The 15,012-nt window shown below is 38.2% G+C and overlaps 1 protein-coding gene across 7 annotated transcripts in view; it reads right to left on the reverse strand.

The window, feature by feature from the left end:
• Positions 1-1,713: 1,713 nt before the first annotated feature.
• The window catches only part of LOC109679381 (uncharacterized), a 28,951-nt gene continuing 15,652 nt past the window's right edge, over positions 1,714-15,012 (reverse strand). Inside the window, exons 3-8 of one of the 7 annotated variants that reach the window (XM_074056938.1) lie at positions 9,832-10,505; positions 9,143-9,206; positions 8,797-9,014; positions 5,343-5,463; positions 5,000-5,083; positions 1,714-3,910 (exon numbers count right to left, since the gene is read on the reverse strand). In XM_074056938.1, coding sequence (XP_073913039.1) covers positions 2,451-3,910; positions 5,000-5,083; positions 5,343-5,463; positions 8,797-8,838 — 1,707 coding nt within the window. In that variant the 5' untranslated portion in view covers positions 8,839-9,014; positions 9,143-9,206; positions 9,832-10,505 and the 3' untranslated portion in view covers positions 1,714-2,450. The other 6 variants (XM_074056935.1, XM_074056936.1, XM_074056937.1 and 3 more) reach the window with 6 other exon arrangements.

A 15,012-nucleotide genomic window follows, 5' to 3' on the forward strand; every position in this document is an offset into this window, starting at 1 on the left:
AAACACATTTTCCCTCAAAATGGCTCAGAAGGATTTCTTGGAAGGAAATGAAGATGTTCATCTTTGCAGTACCAGTGGCTTCAGAGGGTAGAGGAAAGGCATGGAATGGGAGAGAATAAGCTATAGCATTTCCTGTAAATATATTCAGGCAGTTTAGGTAGTCTAATAATTAATTACAACTGTTCTAAATTCTGGTACCATGCCATACTTCCTTAATTTAAAAAATCTCTGATCCTTCAATATCCCATAGAATTTCAAGATAAATCCTTGCATTTAAAACACACCACCCCACCCCAAACCCACTATCTTTACTGTGAACTACTATTGGAATATTCCTTCATGCATTGGCCTTCAATTAAGTTACCACAGGTATCAGGGTGTTTTGCATAAAGTTAGAAACCATACCACGTTATTATATTGATGCTATGTCTTCTTTTAAGTAACATTTTACTACAACTTTCAAATGCCTTAATGGGCTGGCAGTGTCTCAAGCAGTAGTGTACTTGCCTAGCCAGCATGAGGCCTTGAGTTCAAACTCCAGTACCACCAAAAAAAAAAAAAAAAACCACTGAAACATAAGCTGTACAACTGCCCTTTGCTTACAAGTGTCCAAGTATTCCTAAATCAAATTAATCTGCACTATCTTTCTAGTCGCAAAATAAGAAACCACAGGGCTACTGCAAGTATTACATATCTTCTTTAAAAATGTGAAGCCATCCTACTTCCAAACCATAATTGTTTGCCAATGTTCAGTACAGAAAACAAACACTCTCTTTACGTGTTTAAAGAAGGCATACATTGCAGAAAGTCAATGCTTTCAAAATTGGTATGCTGGCTAGAGAAGTAATGGAGACAACTTCTAGGCTACTAATTTGAAAGTAAGCCCACATCACTAGGAAACACCTGCTGCTGCCAGCAGTAATACTTCAAAACCACAAGCTTACAGCCAAACAATAGAATGTTAGTCCAGCTGCAGCAAGCATGGGAAAACTTGCTCACTTGCTTTCCCTAGAATAACATTCAACACTCAATACACACACACACACACACACATATGCATACAGCTACATAATCAGAACTCATCACATAAATGGTAACTGGTACTCATCCTTTAGGATTCAGATGAAAAACTACACCCACAGCCAAGCATGCTCTAGTCTCCCATATGTTGATTCTTAATTATGCTCTCATAACCCTTGGAAAAGTTATTTCCAACTTACATGCTACCTCTTTTGTTAGCCATAACCTCTGTGAGACAGGACACATTGTTTTAGTTATTACAATGATCATCAAAATGTACTGTATGGACAAAGAGTATCAGTGCCACCTGAGAGTCTGTGGAAAATGCAAGTCTAAGGCTTCACATCGAGCTAACTGAAGCAGAAACAAATGTGGAACTCAGCAGTCGGTTTTAACAAGCTCTCTTAGGACCCTGACAATCACTAAGTTCTCTGAACTACAGGATTATTACATCCCAGCCCACAGCATTGCAGATGTCTCAGCAATGCTCAACAAATTTTGTTGAAGTAGGGGAATTAAGCCCACAGGAAATGAACTGTAAATTATCTCACCGAAATAATATTCTTAGCACAGAGGCCAGGCCATTTTCCTCTAGGTTTGCAAGTCTCCAATTAAAGACTATATAGTGTGGGTGGAATCAGTTTTTTTAAGAAGAAATGAAAAGTTTTGCAAGAAATACATTCACAGTAAAAGTTCCTTAGGAACAAAATTTTATTAAAGACTAAAAATTTGGTTAATGCCATTCTTAATTCTATAGCCTCTATTTTCAACATTATTAATGTTTGTTGAGTTCACACACCCAATAGCTAAAAATAATTTGTGTAGAACTCAAATTGCAAGATAGTGCTACAAGTGCATATGCATTGATAATATGCTTGTCTGCTCTCCTGTAGGATTTTGTTTATAAATAGTATCACTGCAAAGAAAGATTTACATGTAATTCCCATATCCTTCAGGTTGTTCAACCAGTAATCTGATGTCAACCAAGATAACTTTTAGTGAACACTGCTACATCGAATTTCTCTCCAGTATGTGTTCTTTGATGTAAAATGAGGGATGCACTTGAACTGAAGGTCTTCCCACCATTTCTAAATTCTCTGTACCCTATACAGTTTTTTTCCTTTATAACTCTGTAAGGGATTTCTATTGTCTACAGTCTTTCCCACATTTGCTATATGTACAGTTTTTACCCGTGTCTTCTTAGGTCAATTGAGGAATTAATACTGACAAGGCTTTCCCTCGTATTGTCTTCATTTGGTTTCCCTACAATATCTCTGTTAGACTATAAAATCTGCACTATTTCCAAAAGTCTTCCCATATTCACTACATTATAAGACATTTTCAATAAAAGTTTTTCAGTGTTGAATAGGGGAGAATCTATGGTTGCCGTGTATTATGACAAACAATGCTTCACGTAGTCTCTCATAGCATCACTTCTCACACATATAGTGACTCATGTGGTCTAAAGGCTTTTCCATGCTTACTGCACTATTGAGTTTCTCTCCATTATGTGTTCTCTGGTGGGCAGTAAGATTTGAGCCTTTGCTAAAAGCTTTCCCACATTCATTACACTTATATGGCTTTTCCCCAGTATGAATTCTCTGATGTACAGTGAGGTTTGAACTACAGTTGAAGGTCTTGCCACACTTAATACACTCAAAAGGTTTCTCTCCAGTATGGATTCTATGATGCTGAAAGAGGGATGACCTGTGACTAAAGGCCTTCCCACACACACTGCATTCATAAGGCTTCAATCTAAAGTGATTTCTCAAATGCATATTGAGTGATTCAGGCTGGCTGAAGGACTTACTACACTTCTGACATACAAAGGGCTTTTCTTCAGTGTGAATAGTCTGATGCTGAACAAGAAATGACAGGCTACTAAAGACTTTCATACACACATTACATTCATATCGTTTTCCCACTGTGTGAATTCTTTGATGTCGAGTAAGGTGTGAGCTACAGCAGAAAGCTTTCCCACACTCACTGCATTCGTAAGGTTTCTCTCCAGTATGGATTTTCTGATGGTGAGTAAGTGATGATCTATGAATGAAGGCCTTCCCACACATTTGACACTCATAGAGTTTTTCTTGAGTATGAATTCTCAAGTGTTCAATGAGATGTGCAACACGACTAAAAGACTTCCCACAGATCATGCATTCGTATGGTTTCTCTCCAGTGTGAGTGCTTTGATGATTAGAAAGTGAGGAGACATGACTAAAGGCCTTTCCACACTCGGTACATCTGTAAGGCTTCTCTCCACTATGGCTTATCTGATGTCGAGTAAGGGATGAGCCATGGCTAAAAGTCTTCCCACATTCATGACATTCATAGGGTCTCTCTCCTGTGTGAATTCTCCAGTGGCGATTAAGGGTTGATTGTTTGCCGAAGGCTTTCCCACATTCGCTGCATGTATAGACTTTATCTCTATTATAAGTCTGCTGAAGAGTAAGAGATTTACCCTGGCTAAAAGCTGCAACATTTTCACTAGAATTCAAATGTTTCTTTCTGCCATTGATTTTCTCCTTTTTCATAATTGATTTTTTTGGTAAGTTTTTGCTTGACATATCATGTCTCTGTGATTTCCCTTCACCAGAAATTTTGTGTGGTTCAGAAAGAGTAGACTTTAAATGGAAGATGCTTCTAAGGGTATTGTATTTGTAAACACGTTCCCCAATGGGGCTTTTTCGAAAGCCAAAGGTCAGTGATCTGAAATGTTCCCCTTGGCATCCATGCTCCCTCTCCAACCTCTCTACATACTTCACGTCCTTGTTAAGATCTGAAAATTCAAAACCCTGTTTTATGTTTTTTTCCATTATTACTGTTTGGGATGAGTCTTCATTAATATGCTTTGTTGATGACTCCTTGTTTTCCCATCTTGACTCCCAATCTGAAATACATCAAGAAAGCAAAGCACTGCTTTTTTGTATACTTCTTGAAAAGAAACTTCTATAGTAGAAGTAGGAGAAGTCTATTTTTTAAAAAATTAAAATGAAGTCCCTAGAAAACACATGGTTATGACAACTCATATATTTCAGTGAAATATATGAAAACACAGCTCATAGGAACAGGAATATAAGGTGATGAGCAAAATGGGAAAATAAAGGCGATTAGTATATGGGAAAAAAATGAAGCTAACTGAAAGAAAGTGTAGAAGACATTCCAAATCTCAAGCAATCATTTTGTGTTTATATTTATTGTCAAAGTACCTAACAGCCTTATTCTCCAACCTTCAATAAATCTCAATGCCAGATTTAAAATTCTTAAAATACAGAATTTATACTATTATTGAACATTAACAACACAATAATCTAAATGCTCTTTGTGTGTCACAAAGATGTCTTTCTGAGTTTATGTAATATCTGTATGAAATCATCTGATAATTTATTGGACTTTAGAAAATATCCCTAGAAATATATTGTAATAATTCCTTGTTTCCTCTAATACTTATGTTTATATAGATCTATGAAATAAGCTTTAGAGGAAAAGTGATTTTCCATCTATTTGACATCTAATTCAATATTAGATTAAAGCCATGAATAAATCTATTTCCTTAAGTGGACTTAAGAAAAAAATAATTTGCCTTATTTTGTTTTGAATAAAAAAGAGATCTGAAATGTTACAATAACAAAAACCTTTGACTAGATGACATGAGTAATAGAGACAGGTAATAATTCAGTATGGTGGAATGATCATTTTGAAATCTAAGTTAAGAAGGCCTGGGGATGTAGCTCAGTTTGATAATGCTTGCCTAGCATGTGGAAAGCTCTGGGTTTGACCCCCCAGAACTGCAAAAAACAAAAGAAAACAAAACATAATAAAAAAAATAACAAACTAAAATATAAGCTAAGGATTCCTTCAATTCATTTATATCTGGGATCTCTTGAACATGGTATCACTAAAATGTCTCTATGCTAACAACAAGCATCTTTAAAAAGACCTTCTTTGCCTGATTCACATGACTCAAAAAGAAACATACCTTTTGACAGTTTTTTCTCCACCATCCAGGGTTCTCTTCCATCTTCCAGTAAAGTGATCACATATGGCTTAGTTATGGAAAGACCTGCTTATAGAAAGAATATAGAACTACCTTAAGTTGTATTTCTCAAGGATGAGAGGCCATCACAAGACAGAGCAAAGAAAGAGTTAAAAGGTATTCACCAAAATGAGAAGGTAAGCTTCAGACAAGGAACAAAGAAGCTGCACATTCCTCTGGGAACATGGTACAGAAATTCAGCCATTTATTTAGGAGGATTTCCAGCAAGTCAGAGTAGCAAAAGGAAGATTTTCCCCTACTGTAATGATGGTGGAGATACCCTTACCTAGAGAGACCAGGTTCTTATAATTCTGGACCATCACATCCTTGTATAAATCCCTCTGAGCAGAATCTAGCCATCCCCACTCTTCATGAGAGAAGTCTATGGCCACATCACTAAATGTCACCTGAAACAGCAAAGATACTTAGGTTCAACTATAGCCCAAGTCTCTTCTGAGTAAGGAAAAAGAGTTAAAAGAAAAAGGACATATCAAAAAAAAAACCAAAACCAAAACTCTAATGGAATGCTCATAAATGTGCTTAGAAATTTCTTCTCAACAGTACTTACAATATCATTTAACATACCAAAACTTGAGAAGAAACTTAAATGTTTGATAACTTAATGGTTAGTAAAATTATAATATATGCATTTAAAATGGCACTAGCAGCCTGGAATGATGATACATATCTGTAATCCTAGCACTCAATCTTCCTGCCTCGACTTTCCCAGTGCTGGGATTACAGATATATGTCCCAAGCCCAGCTGGTCCTTAGTTTTAAAGGGGAATTAAACTGTGTCAAGTGTTGGGGGTAAATCACTAAAAATCAAATCTCCTGCCGATGCAGAAAATGCTCTCCACAAACAGAAAAGAACACAGCTGCATTACTGAATAAGCATTAAATCAGACTGAGTCATGTAATCCACCAATGAGATGTGTGAATAGAAAGCAATCTCATAATTTTATAATGCCAGGCAGATACATTAATATTTTCAAAATAAAATGACAAATTTTCCTCAACTAAGAGGACTGACAGCACAATCTGCTACCTTATAGTTCATCCAAAATTTTATGTTAGTTGGAGTATCTGCTGTGTTAGTTAACTGTCTTTATGCCAAAGAAAAGAAAAGAAAGAATTTGGGCTGAGAATATAGTGCAGTGGTACAGCACTTGCCTAGCATGCACAAAGCCCTGAGTTTGATCCCCAAAATCATAAAACAAATAAATGTAAAAAAAAAAAAAAAAAAATATATATATATATATATATATATGTAAAATATATTCTTGGAGTCTTGCTCTTATTTCCTGCATGGGGAACAGGAAATGTTTCTCCCCTCCTCCTTGTCTATACTTTATCCTATTTTACTGAAATAAATCCTTGCTAAAACTTCAAAAAAAAAAGTAAATAAATAAAATTTATTGTATCTTTATAAGTAGGTAGCTATAAGTGATAGTCAGGACCTAAGCTCAATTCCTACACATGCAGGGAGAGAGGGGCTCTAATGTCTTTGATGTTTACATCTCAAAGAGATGGCTCCAAGGCCCTTGAGAAAGACTTCACAGACTAGCAAATCTGGCAACAGGCTTGTATAGCTTTGTAAAAAGATTTACTTGTACCTCAAAGGGATAAGGAAATGTTTTAAAATTATAGACCTTTTTTTTTTGCAAAGAAATACTCTAAAAAAGGGGTGAGGGAGCCTGTTTCCCTTTTGGTACCAGGGAAAACTTTACTTTTTCAAAAACATTTGTGTTCAGACTTACACAGTTACTACAGGGTTATGCTAGCCTTACCATATGGACTGAAATTTTTTCTATTTTTTCCTACTTTTTACTTTTGACAATGGCTTTTAAATTATTAACTTTTACAAATCTGATATGACTAATAAAAAATCAACAATATACTAAATGTATAAAACATGTCTTACTCCATAAATGCAAACATATTTCATTTTTTCCATTTAGTATTTCATACTTTGTTTTGGATGCATATTAATGTCACTATATATTAATAGCTTGAAGAAGACAATCCACATACTCTCATCAGTAGATACTCTTTGCTCTTTATTTACAACCAGGGTTTCTCATCTGTGACACTACTGACAATTGGGACTGGATAATTCTTTGTTGCAGTGAGCTGTCCTGTATACTGTTAAGACAGCCCTGGCCACCAAGCTGGTCATTAGCAACACCATCTCACCCATATCCTCTTATGACAACTGAACAAAAAAAGTGTCTCTAGACATTACCAAAAGTCCCCCAGGTGCACTGCAAGCAGGGCCAAAATCATGCATTTGAGAACTACCACTTTAGAAAATTTGTATAGTTCCTTAAAAGAGCCTTGGAGCCCTCTCTACCTCTCAAGGTATTTTCTCAGTTAAGCATTACTTCACTTCCTCCCTGTTGTTATAAGCCTCTACAACCCAGCTCAAGCTTCATTTTCCCAGGGATGGTCCAACACCTTCTGTCCTTCAGTTGCCTGGGCAGCCTGGGTGTTCACTTGTCTTGTCCCCAAAAGAACTTAGGATATTTGTTCTAGCACTTATCTTAATATCTTTTATGTTTTCTTACATTTTTCCACTTTTGTACTGCTTAATACAGTAGCTGCTAGCCAATATGGCTATTTAAATTTAATTATCCTCAGTAACCGCCACAGGTGGCTATGGTACCCAAGAACACATATACAGAACATGCCCAACAACACAGAAAGTTCTCATCTAATGACACTGCACCAGAGCTTGAGTCTAGCATGTCAGTGTTCAATCTAATCCATGTATGATTTTTCCTAACAGGTACTTCATAGGTATTCAGAAGATGAATCAGTGAATGATTTTGGCATTATTTCACTTTGGCTTTTCCTTGTTAGAAGTTTTTTTCAGTTCTAACAATTAATTTTCTTGGGAAAGACTACCTAACACACACATCTGCAATCTATGTATTCATGTCTTTTTTTTTTTTTTTAACCTTTCACCCCATGATTCTGCCCCACCATTTGTATTTTGGTCACTCATTTTAATCACCCAAGAAATACTTATTAAACATCCATTTTGTGCAAGTTTCCACTCTGCATACTGAAAAACAAAAAGTATTACTCCCAGCAGGAGAAGACAAACAACCCATGCATATACCACATGCATATTATATAGCTAGTGAGTGAGCTGCTATGGAAAACACCAAAGCAGGGCAAAGAAGTGGAAGAGATGGGCAAGGGAAGGTGACAACAATTTTAAAACAGGGAAGATTTACTGAGAGTGTAACCATCAAGCAGAGTTACAAGTTTGTGTGCATCGAGGGAAGACTATTGTGAGCAGATGGTACAGCAACTTCCAAGGCCTGAAAGCAATGGCTGGAGCTCAAAGGGGAAAGAAGACGGAAAAGGTACGACCACTGAGAAACAGCCCAACCGTACACAGGCCACTGTAGATCTCTGACTTCTATTCTGAGCCGCAGGCCACTGAAAAATTTTAAGTTCAAGAATGATAGGATTTTATATGACAACAGGATCACTGTGACAACTGTATTACAAAGAAACTAAAGAGTATTAAAGGCATAAGCAAGGGATCCAGCTAGCTAGGAGGCTACTGCAATAAATCCAATTAGGTTGGGTCAGGGTGGGAATGGTGGGTGGTAGTAACGGAGTAACCAATGATCAGAACATATATTCTTTTAAAATTTTAGATACACTAGAGTATCTGAAGAGAATTATAAACGAAAAGGAAGAATCAACTGGCAAGACTGACATACCAGTAACTGGACAGCTCTGAAAGGGAGGTATTTGGGCTCCATCCTTTCCTTTTTTTCTTGGTAGGACTAGGGTTTGAAATCAGGGCTTCGAGCTTGCAAAGCTGGTGTGCTACTCTAGTCCTTTTTTTTTTTTCCAGCACTGGAGTTTGAACTCGGGCCCTCATACTTGCTAGGCAGGAGCTCTACCACTTGAGCCTCTCCACCAGCTCCATGTTTTTCTGTAATGAAAGGAACCATAGATCCAATCCCTAAGTGGACTGTTGGGTGGCAACCAGGAAAAACAAAGGACATGCTCAAGAGTCCTGATAAATTTGTTTCAGGAATATTTGGGTACATACTGACTTACCTGCGACATTATTTCACAATTTCCAGTAGTCTATGCAGTTCTCTTTCCAGGCTCCTGGTAATGTCTAGGGAAGGCGGGAAACAAAACAAAAAGGCTTATCTTGCAGCTCTATGACACACTATAATGGAAAAGCACACAGGTAATCACACTCCGGGGCTCCAGTCTCTCCCTGTGAACTAATAAGGTATTTCTTGGCACAGAGTAAGCACTTACCAGGTGCCACCTGCAAGGAAAATCAACTACTTTGTACATAGGAGATACACTCGTCAACATTAATAATGTGAATTATCAGCTTGTTCTATCTTCACCATTACACATGGTTAGGCATTCATATTATTCTAGATTTGCTTTTTAAACGATGGCAGAACTAGGGCATATTTAAACCATTTGATCAGGGTTAGACAACTGGCAAGGGTCATTCAAATAAGCAACATTCAAACAGCTGTGGATGGCGTTTGCTCTGAGCATGCACAGGGAACACTCACGTTTACTTCTCACCCCAGGTGAGCGCCATCGCCACTTTCCCCTTACAGAACAGGCCAAGGAGGCCCCGCTCCAGGTCACACCTCGGAGTGGACCCAGGACCTTAGCAAGAGCCGGCCGTACGGCGTCCCGGGCCCCACGCCTGCGGGAAAACTCAACCGGGGCACCCGAAGCTCCAGGGCTGCAGAGCCGGCATCTCCGCATACCTGAGGCGCCGCTGCCTCCCGGGACCTGTGTTACCCGGTGTCCCTGCCGATTTGCACCGCCGCCGTCAGGACTGCCACTGTCTTGGGATGAGCCAAGAGTCACGCCACCTTTCCCAGTGTCCTCTGCGACTGGGACAAAAGTTCCTGACACACTTCCCGATAGCCTCTGCGGCTATCCGGGCTTCCTAAGACATTATGCAGCTTGGAGCCGTAGTCCCAGCGCGGCCAACAAAGACACACACTCAACGTGTCAGAGTTTACAGTATCTTTTGGTGACCTATACTTCCCAGAACGAAGGGGGTGAGCCCTGCATGTGTCGTAAAGACACTGGCGCCCAGACCAGGAAACTACATTTCCCAGAAGGCGGTGCGGCCGCGACAAAAGGTCTTCCGGGTCATCCCGAGCGGTCAGCCCTGTTCTCTAAGGATGTGAACTTACCTTGCTGGTACGGTAGGAGAGAGAACTGACTTCGGGTAAACAAAACTCTCTCTCATCCAAAATCCTGCTGCCACCGGTCCAGGGCCAGTGTTCTCTGCGTCCGCTTGCACCGGACTATATTTCCTAGGATGCCCTGTGGGTGGACTGTCACACCAGCCTAGGCCAATTCACGGAAGTTCACGCCCGCAGTTCATCTCTGTGTCTGTACTGAAGGTCATTCGGATGCCCTTGAAGGACTTAGAAATGTTGCACTGCAGTGAATGCGCTGAAGACAATATTCCTGATCAGGAAGAAATCACTCTTCCTGCAACCCTGAGCCTGCCCTGCCTGGTCCCCAGAAGCGCTTTTTTGGCTCTGATCTTGTCCAGCCTATATATTTAGGCCAGAGCAATGAGCTATTGGTGTAAATTTATGTTGTTCACTTTTTAAATTATAACTGTACTTTTTTTAAAATTTACGTAGTGTGGCTGTGAATTTTCTAGTCCAAGTAACTAAGTGTATGATATTCATTAGGCAATGCTTCTTACTTGATGTATCTCATGTGTATGATAATTAATTACTATGGCAGCTATAGCTTTTATGGGGCATCAGCTGCCTTGCTCTCATATGCTTTCAGTATGTTAAAAGAGTATTCCTTTTCTAATAAATTTTACTATTAGTTCTACTATAATCTTTGAGTCCTGCTTGAATTCTTCTACTGCTGCTTGCAAGAATCAAGGTATTTACCAGCGATATTTTTCTGGTAACACATAGGCATGGCTGGGAAAGAGGTTTTTGTGCCTGAAGTAAAATTATTTACAGTACAGGGGATGAGGTTATCTCCAAAGGTTAGATCTACAGTTGGGGTGATCATCTGAAGTAACATCATCTCCAGAAGTGATGTAAAGGTTTACATGTGCTATGTTAAGAATTATTAGGAGCATGAGAACATTTAGAGAAGCAGCATCAAAATCCTGGTAAATAGGATGTTAGCTTTCTACAGGGCCAGCAGCAGAGGTGAAGAAATGTAGCCAAGATTATATGTAATTTCTAGTAAGAGCCAAAATGATTTCTCTTAGCCTGGACATGGTGACATAAGTTATGGGGTATACATGTCAGGACAGTATTATATTTCAAAATATCTCTAAACTAATATTAGCAGCCCAAAGAGAATCCCTTATTATTATGACACTGAAGATCCTCAACTAGAAGAGGGCTGTGGCTTTTCCCCTAGTCCAAGCAATAAATTAGATTTCATTAAGCCTCTTAAAAAGGAGACCATCTTAAAAAACATGCAAACAGCTGGTAACTAAATAACTCATTACTTAATGAACAATGGGTCATCAATGAAATAAAAGAGGAAATTAAAAAGTTCCTGGAAGTCAATGAAAATGAAAACACAACCTACCAGAACCTATGGGACACAGCTAAGGCAGTCCTGAGAGGAAAGTTTATAGCCATGAGTGCATATATTAAAAAGATTGAAAGATCCCAAATCAATGACCTAATGATACATCTCAAACTCCTAGAAAAACAAGAACAAGCAAATCCCAAAACAAATAGAAGGAGAGAAATAATAAAAATAAGAGCTGAAATCAATGAAATAGAAACCAAAAAAACCATACAAAGAATTAATGAAACAAAAAGTTGGTTCTTTGAAAAAATAAACAAGATCGATAGACCCCTGGCAAACCTGACTAAAATGAGGAGAGAAAAAACCCAAATTAGTAGAATCAGGAATGCAAAAGGGGAGATAACAACAAACACCATGGAAGTCCAGGAAATCATCAGAGACTACTTCAAGAACCTATATTCAAATAAATTCGAAAAGCTTAAAGAAATGGACAGATTTCTAGATACTTGTGATCACCCAAAACTGAACCAATACAACCACTCTGGAAAAAAATGTGGAGGCTACAAAAACAAGATAGCATTTGATGTCCTCAGTGCAAAGGAACTAATGAAGAAACTTTAAAGCAACAGAGGCCAATAGGAGAAGGGGACCAGGAACTAGAGAAAAGGTTAGTTTGAGAAGAATTAATTTAGAATGTAACACATATATTCAGGAAAGCAATGCAAGTAAACTCCCTATATAGCTATCCTTATCTCAACTAGCAAAAACCCTTGGTCTTTCCTATTATTGCTTATACTCTCTCTACAACAAAATTAGAAATAAGGGCAAAATAGTTTCTGCTTGGTAGCGAGGGAGGTGAGGGGGAGAGGAAGGGGGCAAGGTAAGGGAAGGGGTGGGGGGAAGTGGGGAGAAATGACCCAAACATTGTATGCACATATGAATAAAAGAAAAAAACGAGCGGGCTCTAGTGCATTAGCACTGACTGTAGGGAGTCTGTTTAGAAGAATAACAGTGATCAAGCCAACATGAAGGGTGGCTCTGAACAGGTAGCACCTGTGATGGTGATAAAAGTGTTCATATTCTCAATATATTTTTAAATGTGCCACTGGGTTTCTCATTTGATTATATGTGCATTTGTAAGAGAAATGAACTTGGAGGAAGTAAAATACCTTCGAACACCTCTGGAAACTTTGGTATATTTGACTGGAATAATGCAAACATTACATAAAGAGAAACAGGTATTTAGCAATGTCATATGTCCCCAGTCAGAAGAGAATTTGCGTAATCACAGTAATAAAGAAAAAATTTAGCAACTCTTCCAGTTGCAGGTAAATATAAATTCTTCCTAGTCACACAAGCAGTTTTACATACAACTTTTGTACTTTTCGTTACACAGTAGTTTTGTAGGTGACTGATCCCAGTTCTAAATCCCTGACTATGTTTATGACTGGAAGTACATAAACACTTATGGATTATTCCATGTTTATTAACTTTTGCCTTACAACATCCCTAAGCAATTTTCTTGTGTTTTCATTATATATTTTTGTTACTATGCATCTGTAGAAGAGGGTAGTTACCATGCTTTATATTCTCAGAGTAGTTCTCACTGTGGTATACTATAAGCAAGACAAAGATAATTACCAAATTCTTGGCTTAAGCAACTAGAAGAATAAATTTATCATCTGATGAAATGAAGTAGCTGTAAGAAAAGGAGGTTTGAAGGGAAAATAAGGACATCACTTTTGAGTGTGTCCAATTTGAAATTTCTGGGATATATCAAAGTTATGTGTCATATAATCACTTCTCCATATGGCTAAATTTTGGAAGAGGTTATGGAGATACCGATTTAGGATTAATTGCTTTTGGTCCCATTTTAAATCACAATACTGGATGAAACTACCAAGAGAGTGAGTGTGGATGGAGAATGAAGTGGATGAAAGAAGAGCCCAGCTCAAGTATAACATTAAATGCCTGAGACCAAGCCTGGCACAGTAGCTCAAGCCTGTAATCCTACCTACCTGGGAGGTGGAGACTAGGAGGATTATGGCCCAAAGCCAGCCCAAGCAAAAAGTTAATAAGATCCCATCTTAGCTAATGACTGGGCATGGTGGTGTGGACCTGTCATACCCAGCTATGTGAGGAAGCACAAAGAGGAGGATCATGGTTCAGGCCAGACTGCACATAAAAGTAAAACCCTGTCTCAAAAATAACCAACAGAAAAGAGCTGGCAGAGCAGCTCAAGCAGCAGCACACCTACCAAACAATTGTAAGGCCCTGAATTCAAACCCAAGTATCACAAAAAAATGGTTGAGGCCAATAGGCAAACTAACAACAACAGGTAAGGAATTCTAAAAACAATCTAAAATAAAATAATAAATATCCTATTACTGAAAAGTGTTTGTAAATCACTTGTACTTTTAGGATAAAGGTTTAAAAGACAAATCTATTAACAATAAGAACAGCTATGATGATATGTTAAGGAGACTTAATATAAAAGACACAAATTGTGACACCAAAGACAAAGTGGAGAAGGATGAAGGATGAAGATGGTTTTTATGCAACTGAAATTAAGTTTCTCTCACCTTAAAATAACCTGGTAAAACTACAAGGTGTTTTTCAGAGGCCTCATGATAGCCATAAAGCAAAAACATATGGTAGGTATGCAAAGAAAAAAAAGAAGGTGTCAAAGCATACTACCACAGAAAATCATTAAATCACAAAGAAAGGTAGCAAGAGAGGAAAGGGAAAAGAGAATCTATATAAAACCCCCAAATACTCAAAGTAGAAGCAGTAAGTCATTATCTTCAATAATTACCTTGGTAAATGTTTAAAAGTTTTCAATTGAAAACATAGAGTAAGTGCCAGTCATTTATTCCCAGTACCAGCTACATGGGAGGTCGGAGTAGTATTAAAAATGAGGCCAGTCTGGGCAAAGTTAGCACCAGACCATTATCTGTAAAACAAACTAAAAGCAAAGGGAATGGGGGCATGGTTCAGCAGGTAGAGCATTTGCCTAGAATACACAAGGTCCTGAATTCAGTCCCCTAGTAACACACACACACACACACACACACACACACACACCATAAAGTTGTGGAGTGAACTAGAAACGAACTACATCCCCCCTTTAAGATCCTCTCACTTTAGGGAAACACACAGATTGCAAGGTAAAGGAAATGGAAAAAGACATTCTACACAAAAGAGAACAGAAATACCTATAGGTACATTAAATAGTATAAACTTCAAGACAGAAACTGTAAAATGAGACAAACGAGATAATTATATAATGAACAAGGGGTGTGTTAATCAAATACGCACACACTTAATATCAGATCATAAAGCAAATATGACTGGTTCTGAAGGAAGAGAGAGAATTCAATACAGTAATAGAAGAGAACTTCAGTACCCCA

This window comes from Castor canadensis, chromosome 16 (assembly GCF_047511655.1).
Source record: "Castor canadensis chromosome 16, mCasCan1.hap1v2, whole genome shotgun sequence".
NCBI classification, from domain to species: domain Eukaryota; kingdom Metazoa; phylum Chordata; class Mammalia; order Rodentia; family Castoridae; genus Castor; species Castor canadensis.